General features: G+C 48.2%; 1 protein-coding gene across 1 annotated transcript; it reads left to right on the top strand.

The window, feature by feature from the left end:
• Nucleotides 1-666: 666 nt before the first annotated feature.
• TXNIP (thioredoxin interacting protein) lies at nucleotides 667-4,856 on the top strand. Its single transcript, XM_006096880.3, has 8 exons — nucleotides 667-1,166; nucleotides 1,637-1,709; nucleotides 1,813-1,960; nucleotides 2,354-2,456; nucleotides 2,575-2,831; nucleotides 2,939-3,095; nucleotides 3,203-3,354; nucleotides 3,484-4,856. Exons 1-8 carry the CDS (start codon nucleotides 917-919, stop codon nucleotides 3,517-3,519), a joined length of 1,176 nt encoding a protein of 391 aa, XP_006096942.1. The 5' UTR covers nucleotides 667-916; the 3' UTR covers nucleotides 3,520-4,856.
• The last annotated feature ends 5,431 nt before the right edge of the window (nucleotides 4,857-10,287 follow it).

Genomic DNA, 10,287 nt, shown 5'->3' with positions numbered 1-10,287 from the left:
AGGCGAGCGCGAAACTCCCTCCTCAGCACTTTTCCGTTGCCTCCGACCGCGCCCCAGCCCAGACCCGTCCTCGCCCGGCCGCCCGCCCTCCGAAGGCCGCTGGCCCTGGATGCGTTTTAGGGTCAGCGAGGTTCTTCTCTCATGGAGCCTAAGGGAGCCCGCCCCGCACACCCCTCCCCGCACACCCCTCCCTGAAGCCCCTCCCCGCACCCCTCTCCCAGCAGCTACCTTCCAGGCAGCTCCCCGCACACCCCTCCCCGCACATCCCTCCCCGCAGCCCCCTCCCAGACAGCTCCCCGCACACCCCTCCCCGAGGCAGCTGCCGCCACCGCCTCCCCCGCAGCCCCCGCACCCCCTTCCCCACAGCTCCCCCGCACCCCCCTCCCCGCACACCCCTCCCCGAGGCAGCTCCCGCCACCGCCTCCCCGCAGCCCCCGCACCCCCTTCCCCACATCTAACCGCACCCCCCTCCCGGAGGCCGCAGAGCACAACAACCATTTTCCCCGCCAGGAGCACACGGTGTCCCACGCACCGCGGCGGCGTCGCTGATTGGCCAGGCCCTGGTAAACAAGCGGCGGGCAGCCAATGGGAGGGCTGTGCACGAGGGCAGCACGCGCCGCGGGGCTCCGGCGGCGGGGCCGGGGCCGCTATAAAAGCGCGGTTTCCGGCCGCGGCGGCAGCGCCCTGGTTTCTGCGGACTGAGAACCCACCAGCCGCCGAGCCCCGCGCCCCCAGCTGTGCTCCTGTTGGAATCCTTTGGCATCGCCAACAGCTGCCCTTGTTCGGACATCTTTTCCAAAGTTGCCGAGAGTTGCAGAGAGAACTGCTCTTCCGTCCTTTTAAAGCGCCCGTGGATTTAGGGTTTTGTGACCCCCACGACCCGCACTCGTTGCTCCCCAGCCGACCTCGCCCGATCATGGTGGTGTTCAAGAAGATCAAGTCTTTCGAGGTGGTCTTCACCGACCCCGAGAAGGTGTACTGCAGCGGGGAGAAGGTGGCCGGCCGGGTGACGGTGGAGGTGTGTGAGGTGACGCGGGTCAAGGCCGTGCGGGTGCTGGCCTGCGGGGTGGCCAAGGTGCTGTGGCTGCACGGGTCCCAGCAGTGCAAGCAGACCCTGGAGTACCTGCGCTACGAGGACACGCTGCTGCTGGAGGACCAGCCGACAGGTGAGCTCCGGGGTTCTCTGCGGAGGGGGTGGGGGTTTGGGGAGTTGATTTGAGAAGTTTGAAACGAATACATGGAGCTTCTAAATGCTCTAAGTTGCTCCGGTTGAGCGGTTTGTGTTGTGTCCCTATATTTTAAGTTTTAAATTTGCAAACCCCCCCCCCCCAAAAAAAAGGTCAATTTGTCCTATTTCTTAGAGTGATCCTGCGGGATTTTGCCTTAGCTATTTAAAGATTTTTTTTTTTTTGGTATGCATAAGTTACTCTTTGCTGTTTGAGACGATAGCAGCTTAATTTTAAACGTTGCAAGTTTTTGCCCAACAAAATGCATCAGAATTTCTCAGTGAAGAACATAAGGGATGGAAATGGGGGTGCTACAATAGATGGTGTGTGCTGCCCAAGAATTCTTATCACACAGATGAGTTTTAAGTGTAACAAGAAACCTAACGGGTATCGCCTTTCTCTCCCTGCAGGTGAGAATGAGATGGTTATCATGAGACCTGGAAACAAATATGAGTACAAGTTTGGCTTTGAGCTTCCTCAGGGGTAGGTATCAGCCAAGTGCATCTTTGGACTTTTCTATCTCAGGATCTTCCCCTCACTTGATCCTGGAGAGTATTTTTAAATTGTTTCCTTTTTCTTGACACAGGCCTCTGGGAACATCCTTCAAAGGAAAATACGGGCATGTAGACTACTGGGTAAAGGCTTTCCTTGATCGCCCCAGCCAGCCAACGCAAGAGACAAAGAAAAGCTTTGAAGTGGTGGATCTAGTGGATATCAATACCCCTGATCTGATGGTGAGGTTCAGTTTAAGATTCTATTCTCTTGGGTCTCAGGGATGATAAGTCACATGTCTTGGGCATTAGATTGAAACACCTTAGGGGGATTCAAGTTCTAAGTCATCAAGGTGGGAGGGAAAGCTGCCTGCTCTAGGTAAGGGGTGGAAAGTAAAGAGAAGCGTAGAGCCTGGCGCTGGTGTGGTTCAGTTGGTTGGAGGGTCAGCCTGTGCATCGAAGGGTCTCGGGTTCAATCCCCAGTCAGGGCGAGGTCAGGGAGAATTTGGGAGGCAACCGATATATGCTTCTCTCTCCCTTTCTCTTCCTCTCTTCCTAAAAACATAGTCTTAAAAAAAAAAAAGCAGAGAACGTGTCTCCAGAAAGTCTCAAATCAACCCCCTCTCTTCTACATAGGCTCCCGTGTCTGCTAAAAAGGAGAAGAAAGTGTCCTGCATGTTCATTCCTGATGGGCGGGTGTCTGTCTCTGCCCGAATCGACAGAAAAGGATTTTGTGAAGGTAAAAGCCTAAGTCCTGACAAAATAGAAACTGTGGGTTTTGGGGGTGAGGGCAGGGCAGGGGCAGAAGGAAAGTCATCAACTGTACTTAGCATCAGCTTCATCTTTCTTGTTGCTAGGTGACGAGATTTCCATCCATGCCGACTTTGAAAACACATGTTCCCGAATCGTGGTTCCCAAAGCTGCCATCGTGGCCCGCCACACTTACCTTGCCAACGGCCAGACCAAGGTGCTGACGCAGAAGCTGTCATCTGTCAGAGGCAATCACATCATCTCCGGAACCTGTGCATCATGGCGTGGCAAGAGCCTCCGGGTGCAGAAGATCAGGCCTTCCATCTTGGGCTGCAACATCCTCCGAGTTGAATATTTCCTGCTGGTGAGTGGGGCGGGGTGGGCCTGGAGAGAGCGATTGTTCATCTGTCGGAACAGCAGTGGTGTGTTCTCCAGACCTCCAGTCTAACGAACTGCCAACTTCCTTTCTAGATCTACGTTAGCGTCCCTGGCTCCAAGAAAGTCATTCTGGACCTGCCCCTGGTGATTGGCAGCAGGTCGGGTCTGAGCAGCCGCACGTCCAGCATGGCCAGCCAGACCAGCTCCGAGATGAGTTGGGTAGATCTCAACCTCCCTGATACCCCAGAAGGTGAGCCAGACCCAATGTCTTAGCCTAGGGCCTGCTTGGGTGTGTAAAATTGGGACGGTCGGCCATGTCTGGGCCAGGTTTCTCATCCCCAACCTCTCTCTGTCCAGCTCCTCCTTGCTATATGGATATCATTCCTGAAGACCACCGGCTGGAGAGCCCCACCACTCCTCTGCTAGACGACACAGATGGCTCTCAAGACAGCCCTATTTTTATGTATGCGCCCGAGTTCAAGTTCATCCCACCACCTACCTACACGGAGGTGAGAATTGTCATTTGACCACTGCCTTTGTTCCAAACCTCCTATAGGAAGTTGAGTTGGAGGGATTCCTAAAGCGGGGGTTTCTTTTAGTTTTTACCGGAACTAAAATGTTCTCGTTCTTCCTCCCAGGTGGATCCCTGCATCCTCAACAACAATGTGCAGTGAGCATGTGGGAGAGAAGAAGCAGCTGTATCTACTTGTTTCTTTCCGCCTCTTCCTGGACTCTTACTTTTTCAGAGACTCAACAGTCTCTACAGTGGGGTTGGTCCACCCCAGCCTCTGACTCCCCAGCGTAGGAGGTGACCAGCAGGCAGTCTAGTCTCCTGGGCCTTACAGGATGCACACCCATCCTCAGCCAGCCAAGATGTTGTGATGTCGGGGTGTTTGCTAGATGGGTTTCAAAACATAGGCCCATCCCATTTTCTGAGATCGCCTTGAAAACTGAGGCATATTGAGTAGTTTTGAATGGCCTCCTGGCATGGTCTTCCCAAGATTTGTTTGCAGGGGAATATATATATAGATCGTTATAAAGATACCAGATCATGAACGTCTGTATCATGTGGAGCAGAATCAATGTAGCAAACTGGGAAAATGGAAAGGGGGAAAAATCATATTCAAAACTTTGGGAAAAGGAGGTTCTTAAAATCATCCTTGCCCTTTGTAAGCAAAAAAAAAAACACAAAACTCTCCAAAGCTGATTGGGTCTGGACTTTGGAGAGCTGTGTGAACTAAAGGGAAGAAGCTCTAAGGCGGTCTTTGCTTAGAATGTATTCCATCTGGCAGAAAGCATTAATAGCCATGCCCCACCAAAGGTCTTCTAAGCCATTCTCAGAGCCTATTGCACTGTGTTCTGTTGCAAATGTCTTTATATGGGAGAACGTGTTTTTCCTTTCATGTGACTCCTTGGGATTGATTCTGAGGTGATGTGTTTAGCACTTTAGTTCCTGTCATGTTACTCTTTTCTATCTCAAAACGTAAGCTAAAACTGGTCTACTACGTCTCTAGATATAAGCACAAGGACAAAGAAGTTTCTCATGACTGTTGAGACTTTGTCCCAGTGTACAGAATTCTGTAATTCTGGCACTCCAGCTGTCTGAGAGGGGTTGCTGCTACCAGCCTTGCCCACGGTGACTTCTCACCAAACAGAGGCTAGATCGGGATGCCCAGCCCTGGTCAGAGCCTCCGGACGTTGCCGTGAGAAACCCGAGGGCAGGTCTCCACAAAAGCCCCGGCTCCCCTCTCCCGGGTTGGGAGGCGGGGGATGCTGACAGCCCCTCTCACTGCAGCCTTTAGCACTTTGTTCCCCCTCCTGTGTCAGAGCACTGAGCTCCACCCTTTTCTGAGAAAGCATGTGGACTGAAGGTGGTTTAATGTTTTTTTAATTGTGTATCTTTTTGTATGATTAAAAAAACTATATTTTGTACTTAACCAGATATATTTTCACCCCATGTAGGGGATATTCTTTGTAAAAAATAAATAAAGTTTTTTCATGGCAAAAACTGTTTCCTTGTCTGTGCGATGGTATTGGAGAAGTTATTAGAAAGTGTGCCTCGCCCTGGCCGGGTGGCTCAGTGGTTAGAGTGTCATCCCAATGCGCCATGGTTGTGGGTTCAATCCCCCGTCAGGGAATGTACAAGATTCAACCAATTAATGCATAAATGAGTGGAACAACAAACCAATGTCTCCCAATAAATAATAAGTAAACTTTTTTAAAAAGTGTGCCTAAAGGAGTGTTTCTCCTACTTCACAATTCATTCTTGAAAACCCTCGGATTATTGCCTATCGACCCTAATGAATATAGTCAGAAAGGGGGTTGGAGAGCTGGAGAGGGAAGACATTGGCGCTATATTTGGTCTTTTCCAATTCAGTAAGGAACTAGCTGGGATCTGGTGATCTAAGCTAGTTTTCTACATGTATAGTTAATCATTATTAAAGTTCTTCAATTTTGGAGTGCATGAGCTTTTTTTTTTTTATTGAGCTTTTAAAAAACAAGAATATGAGGTTTGTAAGGGGAATTGGTGGGAAAGGTTTACAGTTCCAGATTTTATCATTTGGCTTCATCATGGTTTCTCCCCAGTGTAAACCTGGTTTATATAAAGACAAAATAATTATTCAGGATTTAAGGATTTAGTTAGGAATATTCTTTTTTAAAATTGATTTTTAGAGGAAAGGAGAGAAACATCAATTTGTTCCATTTATGCACTCATTGGTTGATTTTTTTTAAGTGAATGGGTTTTTTGTTTTCTTTATGTATTTTTTAAAATATATTTTTATTGATTTCAGAGAGGAAGGGGGAGGTAGATAGAAACATCAATGATGAGAGAGAATCAATCCCCGATCAGCTCCCTCCTGCATCGAGCCCACAACCCAGGCATGTGCTCTTGCCTGGAATCAAACCTGGGGCTCTTTAGTCCACAGGCTGATGCTCAATCCACTGAGCCAAACCAGCTAGGGCTCTTACTGTATTTTTTAAGTTTATTTCAGAGACAGAGCAGAAGGGAGAGGGGGAGAGAAACATTAATGTGAGAGAGAAGCACCAATCAGCTGCCTCCTGCTTGTCCCCTACCAGGAATTAAGCCCCCAAAACCCAGGCATGTGCCCTGACTGGAATCGAACCAGCGACCTTTTGGTGCATGGGACAACACTCAACCAACTGAGCTACACTGGCCAGGGCTCATTGGTTGATTCTTGTATGTGCCCTGACCTGGGATCGAACCCACAACCTTAGGAAAGTGCTCTAACCAACTGAGCTACCCGGCCAGGGCTTAAATTCTTTGAAGGCTGCTCCCATGTTTTATCTCTGCAATTTGTACCTTTCCAAGCGTATAATCATAATAGTAAATGTTTGCTGAATACTCAACTCCACCCTCATGCCTTAGGATATGTTATGCTTCAGCAGTTCCTATTTCTTCCTTGTAGGGTAATAACAATAGATTGACACCGCGTAATTGCACCTCTAATTGAAATGATCTTTATTATTCCTAAAGGGGTGACTCGGATGGAAACCCTGAAATGGCAGGCCTTAATGTACTTCCGATTTCTGGCTCATTTAAACCTTTGTAGGCAGATCTAGTCCTGGCCGATATTTGGGGTTCGGCTTTTCTGTGGACTTGCACATGCTAATTCCAAACCTCGGATTCCTGGAAATTCATAAAATCCATGTGAATGGAACAGAAAGTGAAATTGAAAAGATTCCTTTCCGCTCCCGTCTTTGTGTGCTTGTGTCTGTTTTTCATTCTCAGTAGCTCTTTCCTGGCTCTCTCTGTTTTTCCTTACCCAGGTGTCAAAGTCTCCAGCTCTTTATAGCCTTCACTTTGACCGCAGCCGCCTCCTTTCCCTGCCTATTCAAGAATTTAGTGGCTCTGCCCTTTTTCAAATCCGAGACCAGGAAACTAGGTCAAAGTTGATGGAAAAGTTTTTTCTGCAGCTGGTTCTCCAGGGACTGGAGAGGTGGCGGAGAACAAGAGCAAGCCAGAGGGCAGACAAAGGATGAAGAGATCATGGAGCACAAAGCTCTATTGTTTGTGTACACAACCTGGCGACTGTACCTGATCTGAGGAGGGGGTGACGGGGAGAGAGTAAATAACATACCCAGGTCTGCTGGAGAGTTGAGCCTTGAAAAGCCAGAACACAGGCATCCCGCCCTGTTACCCACATACCTCAAATCCAGCACTTGCCCGATAGAACATTCTATGATGATGCGGATGTTCTATATTTGTGCTAATGTGACAGCCACGTGGCTACTGAGCTCTGAGATGTGGCTACTGAGACTGAAGAACTGGATTTTTATTTTTGAACTTACTTTGAATTTAATAAGCTTATGGACCAAAAGGGGCCACATGCCAATCTCAGGAGAGGCCCGCATGGCAGCCTTGCAAACTCAGAGACCTAACGTAACCACAAAGGATGGTCTGAAATGAAAACTTTTTAACTAAAAGCAGTTTGTCATGTCCTAGGCTGGGATCTTCCCTGACGTAGATCAATCTTTACCTTAACTGAGCCTGTCTATTGTCTATTTGCATCTATGATAACATATTGGAATGTCAAAGTAATTTTCCTTTTTCCGGACCCCTCAAAGCACAGGCCCTGCTCTTCAGCGGCCACAAATTCCCTCATTATTATTGAGTTCATTGTTGACTGTCTTTTACATCCTGTACCCGCCTAATAAAAGAGGTACAATTCAATCCCAGAGGTTCCCCACTTTGCTTTCTCCGCCTCCCTGATCTATCATCAATGATTTCATCTAGACCACTTACCTCTCCTCTTTTGATTGTGATGTGTAAAATAAAGTACAAAGCTGCCATTCTCCGGAGCATTATCTCAATCCGTTCAGATTTTGCTTCCCAGCAATTGTCTACTGCTTTGGCTCAGATAAACTAAAATAATTCTTCACGGGTCTGAAGGTGTCTTGTGTTGAGAAGCTCCACGTGCTGAGTGATTACCATATTGCACAGCAACATCTGAGGAAGGAACCAAGCAGATACGGCTGTCCACCCCGAGGAAACTCGCCCCTCTCTGAGAGCACAGGAGGGCCCACTGGACTTCTGCTTTTACACACAACTTCTAGGTCCCCCAGAACATTCTCTCTGCGTAGGTTCACGTAAGTGCGCTTCCCTAGGTACTGGCCCAGCTGTTTCTCCACCTAAGTGGGTAGTTATTTGGGGACTTCCTTTCCCATGCTCTTCTCATATGCCTTCTCATTGTTAAAGCACTGTGACGTACATGAACAGCCACTGGAGGAAATTCAGTTCTTAGTATCAGATCCATGAGGTCCAATGTGGTACAGGAAGATTTGAGCAAAGTCAGAAAAAAACTAAAGAAAGAAAAAAGCTAAAGAAAGTAAAACGAACAAGAAAAAGGCTGGTATTTTCCCCAACAAGGGTCCTTGGCTGCCTTGATACCTCTGAACAGACGCGAAACACAAGGATTGAGGCATTGGGGGGCAAAAGTGTGGGGGGAGGATCTGACCAAGCAGCTGGTCAGCAAAAGCAATCACATGGTACCTGAAGGGTGTGAAGTGGGGTGAAGGAGTGACTTTTGTCCAGTTCCTTCAACAGCATCCAGACCTTGTCCCAGTGTCCTTTCCTTGGGCCATCTCTAGGTGACAGAATGCATAAGGTGGATAAGGAAAATATTCTACTGCCCCGTCAATGGCCCAGTCCCTGTCCCAAGTGGAGAGCAGAAACTTTTGTCCCGCTCTCTATTCTGACCCCATGTCCACCTTCATTTACTGAGCTAAAAAATTCCCTCTCGGGCCCTGGTCAGGTGGCTCAGTGGGTTGGAGTATTGTCCTGCACAATAAAAGGTTGTGGGTTCGATTCTGGTTCAGGGCACATACCTAGGTTGCATGATTGATTCCTGGTTGGGGCGAGTACGGGAGGCAACTGATTAATATTTCTCTCTCACATCAATGTTTCTCTGATGTTTCCCTATTTCTCTCCCCCTCTCTCCCTTCCTCATAAAAACATACCCTCTACTGAGGATTTAAATGAATAAAACTCCCTCTCCAGGGCTTCAGGGCCTGGCCCAAAAGATGTGTCAATAGCCTAAGAAAAGTTCAAGGATCGGCTATTAAAGTCATGGTGTTACCTGACTTAAAAAAAAAAAATTGTTATTAATTTCAGAGAAGAAGGGAGGGGGAGAGAGAAATAGAAACATCAATGATGAGAATCATTGATCGGCTGCCTCCTGCACATCCCCTACTGGGTGATCAAGCCTGCAACCCAGGCATGTGCCCTGACTGTGAATTGAACTGTGACCTCCTGGTTCATAGGTTGATGCTCAACCACTGAGCCACACCGGCTAGGCACCGGACTATTTTTAGAAATGGCCCGCACCCAGGGACAGGTTAGAGAATGCGCTCTATGGTTTCCAGGGGTAGGTTATGTAGGGGGAAAATCATCAGTCTTGGAGGCTAAGGGAGGGATGTGGTCAGGGTCTCGTCTCTAGTAGGTGTTAGGTAGGTAGTCGATCAGATCACCTGGTCCAATCAGCCATGGCATCGCGTTGTCTTTTCTGGGCCTGGAGCTGAAACGTAACTGAGGCCTGGATGCTATCTCTAGTTTGACCAAAACTCTGACTCTGGGTGAACGGACCCCAGGCTTTGTTCTTAAGATTAATTGATGCTGATCAGAACCTCATTGTCTCGAGGGCCTAGTGATTAAGGGAGTGGTCCTTCCTGCAAGGGAGTAGGAGGCCAGTGAGTCAAGGTGCTGGATGAGGCCAGTTTGAATCAAAAAGAAAGAAAGGGCCCTGACTGGTTTGGCTCAGTGGATAGAGCGTGGGCCTGCGGACTGAAGGGTCCCAGGTTCAATTCCAGTCAAGGGCATGTACCTTGGTTGCGGGCACATCCCCAGTGGGGGGTGTGCAGGAGGCAGCTGATCGATGTATCTCTCTCATCGATGTTTCTAACTCTATCCCTCTCCCTTCCTCTCTGTAAAAAAAATAAATCAATAAAATAAATCAATAGCCGAGGCCGGTTTGGCTCAGTGGATGGAGCGTCGGCCTGCGGACTGAAGGGTCCCAGGTTCGATTCCAGTCAAGGGCATGTGCCTTGGTTGTGGGCACATCCCCAGTGGGGGATGTGCAGGAGGCAGCTGATTGATGTTTCTCTCTCATCGATGTTTCTAGCTCTCTGTCTCTCTCCCTTCCTCTCTGTGAAAAATCAATAGAATATATTAAAAAATAAATAAATAAATAAATAAATAAATAAAATAAAGAATTCCACTGTACTGAAAGAAAGAAAGAGAGAGAGAGAGAGAGAGAGAGAAAGAGAGAAAGAAAGAAAGAAAGAAAGAAAGAAAGAAAGAGAAAGAAAGAAAGAAAGAAAGAAAGAAAGAAAGAAAGAAAGAAAGAAAGAAAGAAAGAAAGGAGTATAGTGTGGTAGTGAAGCCAATATACCCTGAGCCAAACTATCTAAGTTCAAATCTTACT

The sequence above is a fragment of the Myotis lucifugus genome, unplaced genomic scaffold, assembly GCF_000147115.1.
Source record: "Myotis lucifugus unplaced genomic scaffold, Myoluc2.0 scaffold_190, whole genome shotgun sequence".
Taxonomy (NCBI): Eukaryota; Metazoa; Chordata; class Mammalia; order Chiroptera; family Vespertilionidae; genus Myotis; species Myotis lucifugus.
Note: the sequence above shows the minus strand (reverse complement) of the source record. Positions and strands in the feature narration are given on the sequence as shown.

Coding starts and splice junctions, on each gene's coding strand:
- TXNIP (XM_006096880.3), top strand. CDS start 917: ATGGTGGTGTTCAAGAAGATCAAGTCTTTCGAGGTGGTCTTCACCGAC. Junction 2,832..2,938: donor GAGTTGAATATTTCCTGCTG/GTGAGTGGGGCG, acceptor CTTCCTTTCTAG/ATCTACGTTAGCGTCCCTGG. Junction 3,096..3,202: donor CCTCCCTGATACCCCAGAAG/GTGAGCCAGACC, acceptor CTCTCTGTCCAG/CTCCTCCTTGCTATATGGAT.